This window comes from Macrotis lagotis, chromosome 1 (genome assembly GCF_037893015.1).
Source record: "Macrotis lagotis isolate mMagLag1 chromosome 1, bilby.v1.9.chrom.fasta, whole genome shotgun sequence".
NCBI lineage: Eukaryota > Metazoa > Chordata > Mammalia > Peramelemorphia > Peramelidae > Macrotis > Macrotis lagotis.
In genome coordinates, this window is record NC_133658.1 from 899,326,679 (window position 1) to 899,348,645 (window position 21,967).

The window sequence follows — 21,967 nt, forward strand, 5'->3', positions numbered from 1 at the left end:
CAAGCCACAGGGCCAGCCAAGGGAGAGATTGGATGGGGGAGAGAGGGAGACCTGAGCTGAGACCCCCAGCTTTCCCCTAGAAGGCCCTTGGGTCCTCCCACTGTCCACAAAGCAGGAAAGAGGAGACTCCCACTAGGCCCATCAATCAAGGCTCAGCTCAGGGCCCCTGCTCCAGGAAGCCTGGCCTGACCACCGGCCTTCTTCTGGTTGATATCAGCTTCTCCAGGCCTCTCCAGCACTTGTGCTCACAGCAGTCCTTAATCATACCCTGTCTCCTCTCCTATCACTCTCTAATGTTTCCTGTGGGCGAATCCTGTTTCCCCAGACAGGCTTCATGTTCCCCTTGGCCAGGACCTCTGTCTTTTCCTTCTCAGTAAACTGAATATAAGGCTGGCCCCATCATTCACCTCATTCTTGCTGACCTGAGTCAGAGAGGCCTAGGTTTGAAGAATGCTAAATAGTAATAGCTCCCATTTGTAGAGCACTCCAAAGGTTACAAGTGCTATCTCATTTGCTCCTCACAACAACCCTGGGAAGGATGCTTCTCATTTTACAGATGGGGAAACTGAGGCAAGCACCTTGCTAGTAAATATCAGAGGCTGAATTTGAACTCAGAACTTCTTGACTCTTAAATCCAATGCCCTATCTACAGGGTCACCTAGATTTGGCCACCTTCTATGTGACCTCAAATTATTTCATTTCTCCTATTTTTTTAAAGAATCAAAAAATATTTATTAAGATCCTATGGGGGGGGGCAGCTAGGTGGCATAGTGGATAAAGCACCGGCCCTGGAGTCAGGAGTACCTGGGTTCAAATCTGGGCTGAGACACTTAATAATTACCTAGCTGTGTGGCCTTGGGCAAGCCACTTAACCCCCTTTTGCCTTGCAAAAACCTTAAAAAAAAAAAAAAAAACCAAGATCCTATGGGGAGGGGCGGCACAATGGATAAAACACCAGCCCTGAAGTCAGGAGAACTTGAGTTCAAATTCAGTTTCAGACACTTAATAATTACCTAGCTGTGTGACTTTGGGTAATCTCATTACCTTGCAAAAACAAAAAATAAAACAAAATGGGGAAAAAAAAGATGCTATAAGGGGCCATAGGACAGTTAGATGGCTCTGTGAATAGAGCTCTAGGCCTTGAGTCAGGAAGACTCATTTTTCCTGAGTTCAGATCTGACCTCAGATACTTACTAGATATGTGACTCTGGAAAAATCACTTAACACTCTTTGCCTCAGTTTCCCCATGTGTAAAACAGGTTGGAGAAAGAAATGTTGCAAATTGCTCTTAACAAGAAATCCCCGGGGTGGCTAGGTGGCACAATGGATGGAGCACCTGCCCTGGAGTCAGGAGTACCTGAGTTCAAATCCAGCCTCAGACTTAATAATTACCTAGCTGTGTGACCTTGGGCAAGCCACTTAACTCCATTGACTTGCAAAAAACAAACAAAAAAAGAAATCCCCAAAGGAGGTCACAGAGAATCAGATACAACTAAAATGACTGAACAACTATAGAACACACATCTCACTAGACCTTGAGAATATAAATACCAACAATGAAAACAATCTCTATTCTCAACTTGCTTATTTATACTCTATTAGACGAGATGAAGCATAGAATGTTTCTTCGTCCATGACAAGGAGACAAGGAGTTCTCCAAGAGAACTTCCAGCTTTTAAATCTGTGATCTTGATGCTCCCTAGGTCAATTCACTTCTATGGGCCTCAGTTTCTCCATCAGTCAAATCGAGGGACTGGATTAGATGAGCTGTAGGGTCAGTGTCCAAGCTAGAAGGTCAGTTGGTACCAACCTCCCCCCACCAATTACCAGCACCGTTTTTTTTTGCAAGGCAATGGGGTTAAGTGACATTCCCAAGGCCACACAGCTAGGTAATCAGTAAGTGTCTGAGGTCGGATTTGAACTCAGGTACTCCTGACTCCAGGGCCAGTACTCTATCTACTGCACCACCTAGCCACCCCCTACCACCACCATTTTACCAGTGAAAAAACTGAGGATCAGAGGTATCAGCTGACTTGCAGAAGATAGGATTTGATCCCAAGGCCCTCTAAAGACTACCAGTGCCATGCTTTCCCCGTCACACTACTATCTCTAAATCCTATATTCTTCATTCTAGAATCTTGTTAAACTTGGCAGACAAGCCAACGCTACTTGTCCTCATCCCCAACCACATTGCCACTGTAGGGAAGGCCTCCCTCAACTACCCCCATGGGTAAGGTTGAGCTAGAAGCAAAGGTCAGGGCCTGGGTGGTGCCAAAAACAAGGAACAAGGGCCTCAGGGCAGGAGAGACCTGAACATCTGTCTCCTCAACAGCTGGGAGCCTCCCTCCCTATTAGCCTAAAAGGTCTCCATTCTTCCCTGACTCACATTAGCTCAATTATGACTGGGAAGGTTGGAGACACAATGGTCCCACTTACCCAGATGGATTTTGGGGAGGGGAGGGAGGAAGAGAAGGAGAAAAGGATAAGAGGAGTCTGGGATACTCCTTCAGGCCCTTTTGCATCCCTCCCAGAAAGGAGGGAGGCCCAACTTACAAGGACGGAAAGAAGGGGACCCAGGACCTGGCATGGACAGTGCAGTTCTTCATGAAGCAATGGGAAGGAGATTGGTGGATGATGGAAGGGAAGGCAGCTGCAGGGGAAGAGACAGGGAGAGCGGGGACCCCATCTCTTAGTCCCCACAGAGTTTCTGCTTTAGAAGTTTGCAGTAAGAGGAGACGGCTGTTGGGTTGGCTTCTGGACCCGCAGCAGCAGGAATGCTAATTAACGAGGTTAGTGCTAATTAATGAGGCTCAGGAACATGGGGAAGGAGGGGAGCTCCGGGACGAGATGCAGGCAGTCCTCCTTGGCTATCTCTAGAATCCCAGCTCAGAGGATCCTGGGGGCTTTCCCCTTTAATCCAGGACAGCCTCATCAGGCTCCCCAGGCCAAGACCTGACAAGTGGGACCCCCCCCAAGAACTTCTGTCCTTCTCTTATAAGCACAGGCATCTCCCCCCAAAAAATAGGTCCAAGCTCTGGATCACAGCATCCATTGACTAGGCCTCCCTACATTTACTGGGTTGTCCCTGGAAGGAATCTCTGTTGCTTCCTAATCTACCTCCCTCGTACAGAGGTGGAATTGGAGGTCCAGAGAGGGCAAGTCACTTGCCCAAAGTCACACAGAGGGTAAACAGAAGTAGGATTTGAACCCAGGTCTGCTGACTTCAGAGGCAATGCTTTTTTTCCTATTTTCCCATAATACCTCTAATTGCTCTAAGAGGCAGCTTAGAGGTTGGAGGAAGGAAGGTTGAAGCTGATTCACTTCTCTAAACAGGACTCCCCAGCACCATCCAGGACCATCTTCCTCCCCTACCAGCCTCTTTCCTCTTCTTCCCACTTTCTTCCTCTCCACCTTCTCTCTCCCCTACTCCTCCTCTTCCTCTCCCCCCCCCTCCTCTTCCCCACCAAGGCCTTCCTCTTGACTGCTTGGGGAGTCAGTAGATGCAGAGTATTCCAGAGCATAAGGACTAGGAGATCCTTTCATCCAACCACCTGTCTGATGCACACACCATCTCCCTGGCTCTGTCCTTCTTCCTTGTGGCCTCTGACCCCAATAAGCATCCAAAACATTTGTCTCCGTCAAGATCTCCCCATGCTTCTCCCTCTCTCCTCTCTCCCTCTCTCCTCTCTCTCTCTCTCTCTCTCTCTCTCTCTCTCTCTCTCTCTCTCTCTCTCTCTCTCTCTCACCAGAGGGAACTCAGACATATATGTCTGCCAGTCATTGTCCTACATTGTCCAGTAACCTTTCCTCTCACCTTCAAAAACTCAAGTCAAAAGTCAATTAGGCACCAACAATATTCCAAGCCAATGCTGTGAGTTGGTTTGTCCTCCTTGGACCTAAGTGGTCTGTGGTAGCCTGAGCTCTTTGTGGGATGACCAGGTATCCCAGACCTCAGCACTCTGAACCCTTCACACTAAGTCATAACTCCCAGACCCTATATCATTGGCTAACCGGTCACTGAAGTCCAGGTCATCTGACCTCCCTTCCCTTCCCAGCAAGAAGAAACTACCCCTTACCCCTCCCCTGAATAAGGCTTCAGGGCCACCCCAAAGATGAGCAAGACCCTGGTCATCATGAAGCAGAATGTGTGTACACACACACACACACACACACACACACACACACACACACATGCGTGCGCAAAATGGTTCCTGGGCTGACTGGATCAGAACCATATCCCCAGGGAGCAGAGGGTGGCTACGTGGCTGATCTCTGAGCCAGATCACATGGGGATTGACCCCTAGGTACAACCATCCACTCCCAACTATGCAGACGCCAACCCCCCAAATGTGACTCTCATGCCACCAATCCCTGAATGAGGCCACATGAGGACCAGAATTTGAACATAACCGTCCAAAGTAGTTGACTCCCATACTAGCCTCAGCCATAAAGTAACCATCTGGATGCTGACCCCTGAACATGACTGCCCATTGAATAACCCCAGAGGTCTAGGGCCCCACACTCACCATCTGGAGGAGTTGGAGGCGGCTGTGTGAAATGATTCCCAGGTTTGTCTGAAAATAGAGAAAGGGTACAGATATTAGGGTTCGATAGTACGTCAATTACTCTGGGCCATTCAGTCTAATTCACCAACCAACTAAATCCTTCACACTCCATCCCTTCTGGAGGCTCTTGTCCCAACTTCAACCAGAGAATCCCCCTCATTCACGTTGGGGAAGCAGGTAGAGCACCCCCTAACACAGCAGATAGAACCAAAACCTGTCAGAGCACTTCCAAATTCAAACCTCCAGAGAGAGGGGCAGAGTGAAGCACAGAATTGGGGGACCCAGGGGAGAAAATTCTAGACTCCAGAAGCACTCAGCCCTTCCCCTCTGGTCAGTGACTCCACTAAATCTCGATTCGATAAAGACTGTTAAGAGTAGATGGGGCCAGCATCACCCTGGGGTCCAAGGAAAAACCACTGGAACTTAGGTGCTCAGGGGGAGCGGGGGGGGGGGGGGTTAGGTCCCTTTTGCTACAAGTTCATCAAGAGCCCTGGTTTCCTCCCCACCCCCAGTTCAGCAGGAGCAGAGAGGAAGAAAATAAGGGAAGGTGTGGGTCCTGCCACCCTGTGCAATGACAGCACATCTTCCACCACCTCTGGGAGTCTTGCAGTCCAGGGCTTCTTTCCTCCCCTCCCTCCAAAAAAAAGGTAGAGAGCAGCCCACAGAGGAAAGATTGGTGCCTGGGCCACCATCCGGGCTTGGGATTCCATTCTGCATGAGGGCAAGGAGCACAACCCATAGCCAGGCTTGGGGCCACAAGAAGGCAGGTCTGCTAGGGACCCAGGAATCCTGCTGGGCAGAACAGACCAAGGCTGCGGGCTGGCTGCCTCGGATGCCCACATCCAAGGCTAAACTCACCCACTCTGATCCCCTGCCAATTTCTGGTTCTCTTTAACCCCCCCCCCAGTCTCCTCTACCCTCCCTCTGAAGTGGGGAGCAGGTCAGAGGGTACAGCGGGGGCAAAGGCTGGGGCAGGACACCCGAGACCGGGGCCCAGGGACCAGAGCCACCTACAGTTGTTGAGGAAGAGGAGGACGGCGAAGCCCAGCGTGGAAGTGGCGAGGAGAATGAGGCAGATGTTACAGGGGATCATGAAGTAGCGGACCACCAGGGAGACCTTGTGCTGATACAGTTGGTCCCGATCCAGGGCCGAGGACATCGCGGGGTACTGGCAGGCGGTCATGGCCCTGGCCCTGGGCCCCGCCACGGCAGCCACGCCCCCTCGGGGCCCCTGGGCCGGCCCGGACCCCTCCGGGAGGGGGTCACGCCCAAAGCCTGAGCTGGCCCACACTGAAGAGGGGGGAGACGACTCCCCCCATCGTGAAATCCCCCAGAAGTTGCTAGCCGTCAGGGCAGGCGTGGGCAAGGGCGGGGGATCACCAGTCCCCCGGCATCTCCCCCAGGAACGTCAGAAGCAGCCGGGGGGAGTGGAGAGGGGAGAACAGGGGGGAAGGGGTCAGATCCAGGCTTAAGTCACTCTTGCTTCTTCTCCGAGAGGGAAGAGTCCAGGCGGAGGGGAGCCCAGAGGGTAGACTGAGTCAGCTGGTCCCAACTTGTTGGGGAAGCAGGTGGAGCGTGCAGGAGATCCAAGCCTGAAGCCCCCCCCAGGCCCCCTCCCAAAGGTGGGGGAGGGGAACCCTGCCCAAAACCAAAGTCTCCCCCAGTTCTTCAAGGGAGGCGGGGAGGGGGGGGTCACCTCTGCTCTCTAGAGAGCCAGCGGCCGGGCATCCCTGCCAGCCCTCACAGCAGCCCCCCGAGGCTCCAGCGCAGCGGCGAGCCCACCTGGGGCCTCTCCACGCCCCATCGCCTGCCCCGCCCAGGCTGGGGCCACTGGCTGCTCCTCCCCTGGGGGCCGGCCCCCCTCCTCATGCTGCTGGGACCCCGGCTCCCGCCGCCGGGGCTCCTGGCCAGCCCTCCTTGGGCAGCGATCGGCGGCCCCTCCGTCCTCCCAGGGAGCCGGGCTCCGGAGGGGGTGGGGGGCCGGGGGGGCCCGGGGCTCTCCTCCGATGGGCTGGACGGTGCGGTGGCAGGGGTGGGGGGGCCGGAGAGGCTGGAGGCTCCGGCGGGCGCCTTGGCAGCCCGGGCGGCAGCGGGGGCAGCGGCCGGCTGGCAGCGAGCGGCGGGCGCCAGGGAGCCCGAGAGCGGCGGCAGAGAGAGCAGCCGGAGGAAGCGGAGAGGAGGAAGCCGGCGAGGAGCGGCGAGGCCGGCCGGCGGCCGAGCGCAGAAACAAAGGAAGCGTCTCCGGGGAGCTGTCCGCCGTCCTGGGGGAGCCGGCAGCCCGCAGCAGGCAAGGAGAAGGAGGAGAGGGAGAGGAAGGAGAAGGGGGAGCCAGCCGGGGAGGGCAGGGCGGGAGGGACACGGGAGCGGCGGGCGGGGACCACACAAAAGGAGCAGGAGCCTTGGGGGGTGGGGACAGGCAGGGGATTGGGCTGGGGGGGCCAGGTGGGAGCAGGGACCGGGCCAGGGAGGGGCCCCGCTGGAGAGGCAGAGTCAGCAAGGTTGGGGGGGGGAGGGGAGAAGGAGCCGGATTGCTAGGTGCTGGGGGGGGGGGGAATGAGGGGGCGGGGCGGGGCCGAGAGCACCCTCACCAGCCTGGTCCCCCAAGCCCCTAATTATCCCGAGGTTCGTGGGTGCATGAGTATTTGGGGGTGATCTCTTGTTTTTCTTCTCTTCTCATGTCTCCGTGTGTCTTCCTGTGTCAGGGCGTGTCTGTGACAAGAGATTTGCGTGTATCCGTGTGTTGGGGTGTGTGGAGGAAGGGGGGGGCTCCGAGCTTCCATGTGTCCACCTATGCTTGTAAACCAGGCTTAGAGCATGTTTGTTGGGCTAGATGGATGGCTAGGCAGGAGCTTTGTCTGGGTGGAAGCCTCAGTGTGCCCATCAGTGTGCCATCACAGTCCCATGTGACTGTCACTGTGCATGGGGGGACTGGGGCAGGGGGGAACATGTCAGGGTCAGCGAGGTCATGGGCCTCACTGAAGGCAGTGTGACTGTAGCAGCGCAACAGTGGGACGGGTGGGTGTGGCAGTGCCAGAGGATCTGAGGGTGTCCCCAGGCTTCAGCAGGTCGGTGTGAACACCGTGACACTCTGTGTCTAGGTATGTCCAGTTGTGCCAGTGAGGTTGAGTGTGTGAGGTGAGGTCTAGATATGAATGTGTCCCAGGGTGAGTGTGTCAGTGGAACTGTGTCAGATGGTTTCTTGTGAGTGTGTCAATGGGGCTGAATGTGTAAGATTGAGAGTCTAAACAAGATTGTATCCAAGGGTGAGTGTGTCCATGCAGTTGAGTGTGTCCAAGGGTGAGTGTGTCAGGTTGAAGGTTTACTGTGAGTGAGTCACAGGGACTAAATATGTCAGGTTAAAGCTCTGTGTATGTCAATGGAACTGAGTGTATCAAGTTGAAGCTTTATTGTGAATGTGCCAGTGGAGTTGAGTGTATCAGGGTGAGGGTTTCTATGTGAGTCTGTGAGTGAAACAGTGTCAGTGGAACTGAGTGTATCAATGTGAGGGGCTAAGTGTGAGTGTGTCAGTGTGAGGATGTAGGTATGAGTGAGTCAGACGCAGGATTTATTGTGAGGATGTCAGTGAAACTGGGCGTATCAATGTGAGGATCCAGGTGTAAGTGTGTCAGTGAGTCTGAGTGTGTCAATGTGAGGATCTAGATGAGTGTCAGAGGAACTGAGTGTGTCAGACTCAGATTTATTGTATGTCAGTGTAACTGAGTGTATCAATATGAGGATCCAGCTGCAAGTGTGTCAGTGAGTCTGAGTGTGTCACTGTGAGGATCTGGGAGAGTATCAGAGGAACTGAATGTGTCAGACTCAGGATTTATTGTGAGGATGTCAGTGGAACTGGGTGTATCAATGTGAGGATCCAGGTGCAAGTGTGTCAGTGAGTCTGAGTGTGTCACTGTGAGGATCTGGGAGAGTATCAGAGGAACTGAATGTGTCAGACTCAGGATTTATTGTGAGGATGTCAGTGGAACTGGGTGTATCAATGTGAGGATCCAGGTGCAAGTGTGTCAGTGGGTCTAAGTGTGTCGATGTGAGGATCTGGGCGAGTGTCAGAGGAACTGAGTGTGTCAGACTCAAATTTATTGTATGTCAGTGGAACTGGGCGTATCAATGTGAGGATCCAGGTGTAAGTGTGTCAGTGAGTCTGAGTGTGTCAATGTGAGGATCTGGGTGAGTGTCAAGAGCAACTGAGTGTGTCAGGCAAGGTTTAGTGTGAGTTTGTCAGTGGGGTTGAGTGACTCCCACTAAATTAGTGGGAGAGATTAATGTCAGTAAGGGTCTGTGAATGAAGTACAATTGTGTGTGAGTATGCGGAGTGTGTAGATGATCCTGAGTGTCTGAGGGTGAGGATGTCACCCTGTCAGGTCAACTGAGAGTGTGTCTGTGCGAGTGTCTATGGCAGTGTGTAATTGGGTGGGAAGGCAAGTATCTGGAACCCTGGGTGGCAGAAGGTGAGATATAGGGGAAAGAGCAGAGCAAAATCATCTGGGAAGTCCCAGGCAAGACCCTGGGGGGCACTTCCAGAGTTCCCCAAATTCCTTCCCACCACTTCCAGCTCTGACATCCCTAACAAGACCACAAACCTCTCTCTCCCAAGCTTCACTTAGAGAACATGTAAATAAGCAGTATGCAAATGAAAAATATGCAAATAAAAGAGGTCAGCTCCCAGAGGCTGCAGAGGGAAAGGCACAAGGTCCGCCTCAGGACACTCCCCCCTCCTCTACTGGTCACCTCTGGAAATGGGGAGGGTTGTCAGGCTGGACCCCCAAAGTGGCAGCCCCTCTGGGCAGGCCAGTGACGTCATCCTAGGTCTTTCCCCCTCCCTACTTAGCACAAGCTGGGGGATGATACCTTTGGCCTCATCCCTCTCTGCTGCCCCATCCTCCTAATGATGGTGTCAGAGCCTAAGGAGCAGGAGGGGGCAATTTTGGTAGAGGTGGGAGGCAGTGAGCCACCGTAGTCCTTGGAGAGAAGAGGGCCAGAAGTTGAGTCGGGGAGTTTGCTGTCTCTCTCTGAGACTCAGTTTCCCCTTCTCTTAACAAAGCGATGGGGCAGATGTTCACTGGGGCCCCTTCCAGCCCCAGTTCTATGAAAACTATGCCCAAGAAGAGAGTGACCTCAGGTCTTTAGAGGCACCCCTAGCCCTGGTGGGTCTATAGTGATCTTCCAGCCTCCCTGGGCACACCCTCCTCCTCCCTGCTCATCCATGCCCTCCCTCCTGCGCTCAATTCTTCTTGTAGGGAAGCGGCGCCCTCTAGTGGCTGCTGGGGGAAGCCCAAGAAAATGGCTCCCGAACTCAGGTGCAGTGTGCCCCCCACACACACACACCTCTAAGCCCAGGGGCAGTGGAAAGCCTGACCTTGGAAGGGGGCATAGTCTGGGGGCCACTCCAATGGACAGAAGTCTCTTTGCAAGTTCCCCCTCTCCCAGGATCCAAAGCACAAGTCACTGCCCCAACGCATCTCCAAAGTGGAGTCAGCTCCCATTTCAGATTCTGCAACTGGGTGACAGGGAGGGGAAGATCCCCAAATGGCCCTCATCACATGGGAGGGAGACCTTGGCTGGAGAGGACTCAGCCATGGGGCCCTGGGGAGGAGCTGGGGATCTGGCTGGCAGGGGGAAGTTGGAGGGGGAGCAAGAGGGGCACCCACCAAAGCCTCACTATTAGACTATCCAGCACCCAGATGCCCCCACACCCCTAGACTCAGCTCCAGCCAGATTCAAGACTACAGTCACTGGGTTGGGTCAAAAACACAGAAATCTCTACCCCCAGTCCAGAATTCCCTGGGGAAGGAGGGAGGAGGCAGAGTTCCAGGGAGCTCAGGTTACTGGCAGCCCCAGTCCCTGGTGTCCAGCTCCACCTGTCAGGCTGTGGCCCTGTCTTGTCTGAGCCTTGTGACAGAGGAACCAGTATGGCATGGCCCCAGAGTACATAGGCCACAGACTTAGGTTCAAATTCTGCCCATCTCCACATGGAATTCATTCAATCAACAAATGGAATGAATGACAACCATCCTACCCATCTCTGAGAGCTGCTGTGGGTATCCCAGACAGGTTTCTAGGAGATCATTGATATACACAGGGCTCTGCAGGGACCCCAGTGACCAAGAGAAACATCCCCTCCTTAAATATGGGCTCCCTCTGATTTACAGAGGCCTCCAAAGTCACTCATGGAACACTTGAGGACCAGACAGGCTAAGCAACCTACCCAGGGCCATGGCCAGAGCAAAAAGAGCCAGACCCTTTGGCCCCAAATCCTGCCTTCTCTCCCCAGACCCAAAACAGATGGGGGGAGGGGGACATACAGGGAGACAGCAGGGCCAGGATCCCCAGGGAGAGCAGAAAGTTCAGTGTTCTGACATCCAGAGCCACACTTACTGAGCACGGACTCTGCCCCAGAGTCTCCCATCAGACAAGTATTTAAATACCTACCATGGTGAAGTAGGAAAGGAGCATAGATTTGGAATCAACTCGGACAGTTTCCTACTGTGTGACTCTAGGCAAGTCACTGGACTTTTTCTCTAAACCTCAGGTTTCCCCATCTTTAAAATGGGAATAAGTGCACCCTAGAGGGTCAAAGAAAGAGGAATTATGAGGGGGAGTTGATCTCTTCCCTGGAGGTTAAGCCCAAGAGAGAAGGATCCTTGGAGAATGGAAGCTGGGATGGCAAGATGTTTGTCCTTCATTCTTGAAGAACACAGCATCAGGGAGGTGATGAGGGAAGAGGGGGGGCTGTGCTAGGTCACCAGCCTCCCTTTCTCCTCCAGAACCAACTGAGTCCAGTGACCAGATACGAACCAGGGTGACTCGAGATGGTCCTGGATGCAAGTCAATCAGGGGTAAGTGACTTGCCCAAGGTCACAAGGTATTAAGTAACTGAGACCAGACTTGAACTCAGATCCTCCTGACTCCAAGGCTCATGCAAGACACTCACTGCACCACCTAGCTGCCCACAGGATGGCAAGAGGGAACAACAGAAAGCAGAAGTACCTGGTATTGGAAGGGGGAAGTAGCTACTACCTCTACCACTACCACTATCGCCACCATCAACACACTACTACTACTACTACTAAGAAGAAGAAGAATACTAGGAATAATAATAGTAGTGGTAATAATGAAAATATTAATGATAACTAGCATGCATCTGGTGCCTATTATGTGAAGGAACAGTGTTAAGCATTTTGCAAATATTATCTCATTTGAGCTTCACAATAACTCTGCTAGATTATCTTAATTTCACAATTGAGGAAACTGAGACAAACAGAGATTAAATGACTTCCCAAGGTCACACAGCATCTAAGTGTCTGAGGCTGGATTTGAACTCAGATTTTCCTGGTTCCAGGCTCTATTGACAGTACCACCTACCTGCCATTTAGGTAGTCAATACAGAGGAGTACCAAGAGAGGGCATTGGTGGGAGGGATGGGGTGGGACCAGATTGAAATGGCCTTGAATGCCAGGCCAAAGCATTTGGGCAGGATGCTAGAGGGTCAAGGGAGCTCTGGTAGGTACTTGAACCAGAGGAGCTGCACTGCTGATCTGGGCAGGGAAGGAAGGGAGGAAGACTAGATAACAGTTCGAACCCAGAAGGTTTTTGAGGGGGAATGTAACCTGAGAGATCTGGAATGAGAAGGAACCTAAGAAGACATTTAATCCAACTACTTTATTTTACAAAATGAGAAAACTGAGGCCCAAGGAGGCAGAGGGACTTGGCTCAGGGTGACACAACATCAAAATGGATAAGGAGAAGGATTCAAAACCAGTTCTCCCTGCCACTTGGGCAGCTAAGGAATGTCTGGAGTTAGGGAGACTTCTCTTGACGAATTCAGATTCAGCCTCACTTAAAGCTGTGTGACCCTGGGCAAGCTTCACCTTCGGTTTCCTTATCTATGAGAAGGAAATGGCAAATCACTAGCTATGTGACCCAGGGCAAGTCACTTCATCCTCTCTGCCTTAGTTTCCTCAGCCATAAAATGAATTGGAGAAGGAAATGGCAAATCACTAGCTGTGTGACTTAGGGCAAGTCACTTCATCCTGTCTGCCTCAGTTTCCTCATCTGTAAAATGAGCTGGAGAAGGAAATGGAAAACTACTTCAGTATCTGCCAAGAAAACTCCAAATGGGGCCATGAAGAGTTGAACCCAATTGCAAATGATGAACAAGAACTCCCAGCCTGTCTATCATCCATCACAATGCCTCCCATGGGGAAGGAAGACTTCCCTCCCAAAATCCAACAGGGAGAGGAAGAGATGGTTCTTCACAATAAGAATCACAAACTTTGGGAGTTGAAGGAACCTTAGAACATAGACCTTGGAACAATGTCTTGACTGGGAGGGACAAGAGAACATAAAATGTTGGAGGGAGCCTAGAACCCAGAAAAGAGACTTGGAGTGGAAAGACCTGAATGTCAAATCTGAGAAGATGGAATGGTAGAACTGGGAGGGTCCTTAAAAGGAGAAAGGAGTGGAGGAAAGAAAAAGTCTTTAAGAAGCACCTGCTGTATGCCAGACACTGGGTAAGCACTTTACAAGTACCTTTTCATTTTATCCTCACAACCCCAGGAAGGGAGGTGCTGTTATTTTTTTACAATGGAGGAAACTGAGGCAGGCAGATATTAAGTGAATTACCCAATTCAACAGAGCTATCAAGAATCACAGAATGGGAGCAGCTAGGTGGCACAGCAGATAGAGCACTGGCCCTAGAGTCAGGAGGAACTGAGTTCAAATTTGGCCTCAGACACTTTAATAATGGCCTAGCTGTGTGGCCTTGGGCAAGTCACTTTACCCCATTGCCTTGCCAAAAAAAAAAAAAAGTCACAGAATGTCAGGGGCTAGGAGGGCCCTTTAAACACAGAATATCAGAAGTGGAAGGAATCTTATAACAAGAAAGGGACCCTAGAACAGAGAATGTCAGAGCTGCGAGGGTCCTAGAAATTAGAACAGTGAATGACAAAGTGAAGAGAGATCTTAGAACAGAAAAAAGAAGGGTTGGAAAGGCCCTGACAAATATGTCATATTTCATAACTGTCCCAATGTCATATATCACATAAATGTCACAAATGTGACAAATGTCATAAAAATTACAAAATCGGACATGAAAAGTCAGCACTCAGAAGGCACTTAGAACATGGAATATGAGAGCTAGGAGGAACCTAGAACATAAAATGAAGAAAGTGAAAGCTGGGAGGGACATTAGAACATGAATGTGAGAGTTAGGCATAACCTAGATCATAAAATAGAGGACATAAGAGCTGGGAGGGACCTTAGAACATGAAATATAATAAGCATGTGAGAGCTAGGAGAGGCTTAGAACAGAGACTACAAGAGCTAAGAGGAATCTAGAACATAAAATGGAGAATGTAAGACAAGGGAGGGACCTTAGACAATGGAATACAAGAGTTAAGAGGAGCCTAGAGCATAAAAATAGAAAATATGGGAGCTAGGAGGGCCTTTAGAACATAGAATGTAAGAACTTAAGAGAACCTAGAACATAAAATGGAGAATGTAAGATGAGGGAGGGATCTTAGATGATGGAATATAAGAGTTAAGAGGAGCCTAGAGCATAAAAATAGAAAATATGGGAGCTAGGAGGGCCTTTAGAACGTAGAATGTAAGAACTGAAGAGTAACCTAGAGCATAAACTAGAGAATGTGATAGAAGGGAGGGGCTCAAGCCTGTCAGACCTAGCCAAAGAGTGGAGCATATCTTAGAACACAATGTCTGAGCTAGGAGAATCTAGAAGACACAGTATGGAATATCCAAGCTGGGAGGGACCAGAGAACATAACTTGGGAAAGCTAGAAAAACACTGAACCCAAGTCCTTCATTTTACATATGAGAAAACTAATGGTCATAAACATGGGAAATGACTAACTCAAGGTCATTCAGCTAAGTGGCAGGATCCCGGACTTGATCCCCAGACCCCCGACCCAGGCAGTATGAGGTCCACTCCAGTGTCCTCACTCTTTATCCAGAGTCTGTCCATGTGTGCATAGGTCCACTGGGGCCCCACATGAAGTTACCTGCTGGGGGGTCTGGGGTCTGGGGAGGCTGGAATTTGACTTCCAGTGGAAGCTGGTGGTTACACATTTGGGGGAGGGAGGGGTTCAGAGAGCTCAGCCTCCCCACCCTTACCCCAGGACCAGAGTCCCAGCTGAGGATGGAGAAACAAAGGGTTCATTGAGGCCGCAAAAACAGCAGCACCCCTCCCTGCTTCCCTGCCCCCCCCAAGTCCAGAAGGAAGTTGTCTCAGGAAGAGGGAGCGCTTCAAAAATCCCTGTAGTTTGGACCCTGAGAATGCCCATCACTCCAGCCCCCTCCCTCAGCTTCAGGTCTGACCTCCCTCAGGTAGCGGCCTATCTCTTAGGGATTGGGGGCTTCTGGGTCACAGGCCTTCATGGTCTTCTATTACATGTGAGCACAAAACCACACATATGTGTGACTCCGCCAGGGTGGGTGGTGGGGGAGGGGAAGGAAGGGCTAGCCTAGAGGACGATGGGAGACCAAAGGGACCCCCCTAGTCTCTGCCCACAGTCCAGTGCCCATGGCAACCAGCCCTACCCTTTCTCATGCAGATAGCCCCACCCCCCTCTGGACAATAAGGGCTCAGCTCCCCCTGAAAGGATGGGGGCCCCTCAGAGGAGGAGCCTGGCTTCCCTTCTGAACAGCCCAGTGGGGGGGGGGGAGGCAAAAGGACCTCAAACATTGCCACTCCCTCCCCCTCTCCCTTCCCCTTCCCAGCTGGGTTCAGCCCCAGGCTTCTATCGAAGACATCCCTAGAGATACAGGCATCCAGAAAGACCAATCTAGGCGGCCCAGGAATGGGCACACCAGTGTCCGAGTTTGAAATTCAGTCAGCTCAGTGACCCTGGACAAGTCATTCCTTCTCTCTCTACCTCAGTTTCCTTATCTGTAACTTAGGAGGAGGAATGGATTGGATGACCTCTGAGGACCCTCCCAGTTTTACATATATTATTCTAGCTGTTATGCCAGGCCCAGAGTGGGCATCCTACCTACATGTGCCAGGAACCATGGCCCCAGACTTAGCCTAAGGTCAAGGTCAGTAAGATGCCTGGGGCCTTCTTCCCTAGAGAAGGGTCCAAAGAACCCATAGGACGACTGAAAGGTGGATGAGAAAATCAATGTTCCCCTCTTATCCAGAGCCCCACATCCTAAGCAGTGGACCACACTGCCAGCCTTCAGAATGGAAGCTTGGGTACTCAGGAGACTGCTCCACAGGCTCCTCCACCCTACAGGAAGGGAAGGGGTACAGCAGTGGATGGGTGTTGGGAGGAACAGGAGGCTGGGAGGGGAGGGGGAGAGACTTCAGACCCTCCCTTCCCAGGCTTCCGAGCTGGGATCATTTGTGATTCTGTCAGCGCCTGGGGCTCTTAGATAGCACCGAGGATTGACAGCTGGGGAAACTGAGGCCCAGTGGGGGGTGGGAAATGACCCAACTATTCTCCTGCCAGACAGTCGTGTTACCAAAGAGCTGAAAGGCCCCCAGCTGGCAGGAGGGGCCTCTCTCCATTGCATGCCCCCTCCCACGGCCTGGCCCTTCCCGCAGCCCCTCCCCATTCCCATCTCTGTCTCCCCCTCCCCGGGGCCCCTTGGGCTCAGCTCCCAGGAGCCTGGGGACAAGACAATGGATGGTTCATGGGCAGGACAGCAGAGACTCTGGGCCTGGGCCAGGCCTGGGCATCGAAAAGAAAAGAGACATTTGTGACTGTGCAGCCCCCCCAACCCCAAGATAATGTGTCTCAGGCCTACAACAGTCGCCACCCCCCCAATGCCCCAACCTCCAAACGGGGACTCACTCATTCACCTCCATTCAGAGGTGAGCGGCTCAGGCCGGGAGCCACACGATATGCCCGCACTGTCTGGTGCCCAGGTCTCCGTGTGTATGTAGATGTGCCCAGCATCTGTGGGTACAAACGTGTGCAGGTGTGGGTGTCTGCATGTGGACAGGAATGCAATGCCAAGCATCTACGTGTATCTATATAAGTGTGTGTATGTATGCATGTCAAGCATCTGTGGGTGGAAATGTGTGTGCTTCACATGTGTGTTACATGTGTGTTACATAAATACATGTGTCACCAAACTATTGTGTAAGCAAGTATATATAGTTGTGTGTGTACACCAAGCATCTGCACCTATCGACACACATGTGTGCATCAATCACATGTGGGTATAAACATGTGTGTGCACATGTATGCACATGTGTATTACATGTTACCAAATCATTGTGTAGCCATGTGTGTATGTGTGCATGTACGTATAGTTGTGTGTCGAGCATGCATACCTATTTACATATATGTGTGTTGAGCATCTGTGGGTATAAACACATGTGCATTACAAATGTGTTACATGACTAAGTATGTTAACAAACTTGTGTAGGTAAACAGGTATGTGTGTGCATGCATGTAGGGTTGTGTGTCACATATCTATAACTCTGTGTATGTTGACCATCTGTGGGTGTAAACATGTGTGTATTACACGTGTGTTATATAATCATACATGTTATCAAACTGTTGTGTAGGTAAATGTGTGTATGCATGCACGTAGAGTTGTGCATGCCAAGCATCTGTACCTATCTACATACACATGTGTATGCATGTGTGCCAAATATCTGTGGGTATAAACCTATGTGTTATATGTTTGTTACATAGATATATGTCACCAAACTATTGTGTAGATAAACATGTGTTGCGTGCATGTATAGTTGTGTGTGCCATGCAGCTGCACCCATCTACATGCACATGTATCATTGTGGCTGTGGACATGTGTGTTACACATGTGTTACATGAATATGGTGTTGCTGGGCTATTTATGGGTGAACACATGTGTGTATGCATATAATTGTGTGTACAAAGCATATGTACCTATCTACATGCATGTGTGTATGTGTGTCAAGCATCAGTGTATGTAAACTTGCATGTATTATGTGTGTGTTACATGAATGCATATGTTACCAAACCATTGTCTAGGTAAACATGAGTTATGTGTGTATAGCTGTGTGTGCCAAGCATCTCCATATGCAAACATATGTGTGTATACATGTGCCTATCTCTACTGCACAGATGTCTGTGCCAAGCATCTGTGTGTATATCCATAAACGTGTGTATGTGTTTTGCCAAACATCTGTGGTTGTAAACATGCAGGCACGTGCACAAGGGCATTGCTTATTATGTAAGTGTGTGTGTGCCAAGCATCTGTGGGTAAATATGTGTGTAAACACATGTGTGTGTCTAGACATAAATATGTCTGGGTCTGAGGTCATAGATGAGAAAGGCTCCATGTGTGCATCCCTATCTGTGTTGCAATCTACCAGACTGCACCCGGGTGTGTGTCTTGGCATGTGGGTGCCTCAGTCCTGGGCCCAGGTGGCCTCTGTATGTCTGCGTGGCCCCGTTATGTGATTCCTTGGTCCACTCCATTTCCCCTTCCTCACCACCCATTTCTGCTTCTTGCCAGACCTGACAAGACCAGCCAGGACACCTGGTTCCCCAAACATCCCCCAGAGGGTCTGGAGTCCTGCCAGGCTGCCACCTTTCCTTCTGTCCAGGCCACAGCTACAGAGGAATGGGATGGGAAGTGTAGAATATAGAATAAATGACCCAGACTGTCCTTCTCTGCTTGAGGCCCCCAATCTGCCCTTCCCTTCTCCCAGTTGGGCCCAAGAGAAAGGCTGAGGTCAATGGGTGACCCAAAAGCGAGCTAGGGCCCCAAGATGACCAGCTGGCATGGAGAGGACCAAAGCAGTCCATGCTAGGGCTCTTCTGAAGATTCACCACTCCCTACTTTTCTCCCCACTGTGAGGTACCCCAAGGATTGAGAGTCTTGAGTGGGGGTCCCCTTCTCTGAGAAGCACGATCTAACAATGAGCAGATGGAGGTTTCAGGAGAGGCGATGCTAAAGCAGCCCCACCCAGTCAGCTTCTGCCCCATTGCCAAGTCCTCAAAACCTCCAGAAGAGCCAACCCAAGAAGTGGGTCTGCCCTGATTATGTCTGAAGAGCAGAGAAATGAGCAGTCTCACTCCATGGTACTACTGCCTTCATATACCCATGAAGACTGGGTTCAAATCCTACGTCAGACCCTCCTAAATAGGGGATTCTTTCCCAAACCTGTTTCCCCCCTGGACGTTTCTGAGCCTCAATTTTCCCTTATGTAAAATAAGGATAATAAAAATAGCAACCTACTTACCAGGGTTATTATCGCTGTGAGGTTCAAAAGAAAGCATAGATATGCTATGTATAAAGCTCCACTCTATCATCATCATCATCATCGTCGTTATAATTTAAAACCATAGTAGCTGCCACTCCTGGCCCATTGTGACAGCCTGGCACAAGCCCTGGGAGGGCCAGCTGCTGCCTTGCCCCCTCCCCCCCTCGCTTCCTCCATTCCAGGGGTCAAACCAGCAGCCACTAACTGGCCCAGATGTTTCGGTTCAAGGCTTATTCCTTCCAGATGTGGCCCAGAGAGCCTCCTGGGCTAGTGGGGGGGAGGAGGAGGGCCAGGCAGCAGGTGCTTCCAAAGGCCTACGAGCCCTGATTCCCACTGCTGTCCCCTAGCAGCCTAGCCTGTGGGGCCCATGGGGGCTTGGCCCTCGGACCTTGCTCCTCCCCAGGATCCGGAGGACCAACAATGGCAACACAGCACTCACTCCTTAAGTCATTTCTCTGGAATGTGAATGGAGAGGGCTAGGGACTGTGCCCAACTCCTCTTGCCAAGCCTCACCAGTCATCTTATCAGGGTGGCAGGCTCTGGGTTCTTCCACTTTCCTTGACCCCAGAATGACCCATGACCAAGAGAGCAGTCCCTCAGTGAGAGCAGCAGGATGAAGTATTTGAGGTAAGGGAGACCAGAGTTCAAATCCCATCCCAGACATTTTGTAGCCTGAGTAGGCCTCAGTTTCCTCCTCTGTCAGATGAGGGAGCTGGACAGGCTGACCTCTAGTTTATGAGCTTTGCTCCCCAGGGCCCCTTCCCCCAGGCAATGGTTGGACCAAGGGGGCTTCCTCTGGGCCCTCCCACATTTACTTTCATTTAGCTGGGCTGCCAGTTCCTTTTGGAGGCAATGTGGCCTCCCCAGGCCTGCCCCAGCCCAGGGGAATGGCCAATGTGGAGCCAGGCTGGGGAAGGCTTCCCAGAGGATGAGACACCTGTCCCAACACACATACTACATACACAAACACATGAATGCACATACCACACCTTCCCAACACATGCATAATGAGCCCTACACCTATGCCACCCACAATACATACTTACACATGCCCCCAAACATACTACACACACTCCCCATATCAGACAATAAGTTGGAATGCCAACAGGAAACCCCCAATGGCTCACACTGCTACAAACAAGCAGTTGGTACTACCCAGGGATCTTGGAAAAGGGATGTGTGCAGCGCCCTACAGTTGGTGAGAAGGCGCTTTACAGTTTACTACCCTGTTACATGATCTCCATCTCATCTATCAGATCTTTTGATCCCTTCCCACAACTGCCCTGGGAGGCAGAGAATGTTATGATTCTTATCTTACAGAGAAGGAAACTGAGTCTCAGAGAAATGACTGACCCAAAATCATATAGACAATGGCCACCTAGGTTTCCTACCAGCCTGCCCAAGGACAGCACTGACCCAGAATTGCAACCTGCAATAGGAGACAAACCTGAACTAGAGTCGGGGGTACTGGAGATAGGGGTGCATAGGAGGATCTCCAAGAAGCCTGCAGGGGCAGAGCAGGGAAGCTTGGAAACAGACCCTGGGTCCAGAACTCTTAGCCAGGATGGGCCTTACCACCAGACCCCACTTCCTCCCTCCCCTGCCTCTTGGCTGCCTCTGCCCAGGTCCCTCTAGACTCTGGGGGCCCAGAACTCCATCTGCAGCCCAGGCTAAAGGTGGCAGAGCCCAAACCTAACCCCAGAGCCAAGCCACGGACTATTGCCACTAGCAATAGGGCCCACCCTCCACAAGGGACATTTCCTTCTTCCCTGGCCCCAGGGCCTAGCTAGAGGAAAACATCCCCTCCACCTCCACCACCCCCGCCTTGTTCCAACTTCAGGACATTCTTAGAATCTACAGGACCTTGAGAGAGGGGGAGGAAGAATTCCAGTTTCCATCCATGTCCTCACTGGGTATCTCCCCACCTTCCCCCACCCCCTCCACTCCTCCAGGCTGCCTTTTCACTGAGTCCCTTTCCTCCTCAAGCCCCAGTCTCTACGCTGAGCTCTGACATCACATCCCCATCGTAAGCTTCCATCCTCCTACCCAGATTGACCCATCCCCATCCACTGAGCCCCCTTTCCATCCACTGAGCCCCCATCCCCTTTCACCAATCCCCCTGGGCCTTCATGCTCCACACTGAGCACTAGTCAAAGGTTCACCTAATCCCCTTTGAACCTTTCCAGGGAGCTGGGGGGAGGGGGGGCAGAAGAGTAGGCACAGCAAGTGGAACCTTTGAACCCTGGCCCACAGGCCTTAAAGAACTGGAAAGCTCAGCCCCCTTCATCTCTTGGGTCCTACTCAGCAAATAAATTCCTAGAAGTCTAAGGCATTTAAAGTCAACAAACTCTAGGCCCCAGCCCCAGACCTTCTGCCCCTTTGCCAGAGGCCCAATAGCTGCCCAGGGAACACTCTCCTCCCAGCTCCAGTCAGGTTAAGGGCCTTTAAAAAACCCTATTTCAGATCAGCCTTGTCCTGAACTAAAGATGAGAGGCAGCATCAAGTAGTGTTGACCTCTATGCAAAGAACTTCACCGTACTTAAGCCATCCCTCCCCCAAAATGATGCCATTCATCATGAAAACCTAGGTTCTCTCGACCTTGGACATGACTTCACCTTCCAGGCTAGGACCAGGGAGGCCTGCTCTCTCAGTCAGCCAGGATGGGGGTGGGGGTGGGGGGAGGGCAACAAAGACAACACAGCCACTTCCCCCCCTCCATTTCCAGGACTACCAGCCTCTCGGAAAGTTGCTCTTTTAGTCTGTCCTAATCTATCTTCAAGCACAGGGTCACCAGCCAAATTCAGATCAAAGCTGCCCAATCAAGACCAGGCCATGCCAAGGTCTCCCTGTGAAGCCCTAGCCCTCATCTTTTGGAAAGAGCAGACATGATCTCAACATTTCAGATGTGGTCACTGAGATCCAGAGACATCACAAAGAAAACCCAAGTTTGGCTCAGCAGGGACCTTCCCCAATGCCCCCACCCCCCTACACACACACACACACACAGACACACACAAAACATGATTTCAGAGTTTAGAGAAAAGCTAGGTAGGATAATCCTGGGACCCAAAATTCTCAGGGGTTAAAATCAGCCCAAGATGGATGGAAACCCCTAAGAATGAGCCAGATCTCTAAGGTGCCAAGAGACAGGTGTGGATACATGGGAACTC

At 51.6% G+C, this 21,967-nt stretch overlaps 1 protein-coding gene across 1 annotated transcript in view; it reads right to left on the reverse strand.

The window, feature by feature from the left end:
- AGRN (agrin) overlaps window positions 1–5,960 on the reverse strand; it is a 52,662-nt gene extending 46,702 nt beyond the window's left edge. Inside the window, exons 1-2 of the mRNA XM_074218792.1 lie at window positions 5,580–5,960; window positions 4,527–4,574 (exon numbers count right to left, since the gene is read on the reverse strand). Coding sequence (XP_074074893.1) covers window positions 4,527–4,574; window positions 5,580–5,748 — 217 coding nt within the window. The 5' untranslated portion in view covers window positions 5,749–5,960. The remainder of the gene's footprint in view (window positions 1–4,526; window positions 4,575–5,579) is intronic.
- Window positions 5,961–21,967: the final 16,007 nt, after the last annotated feature.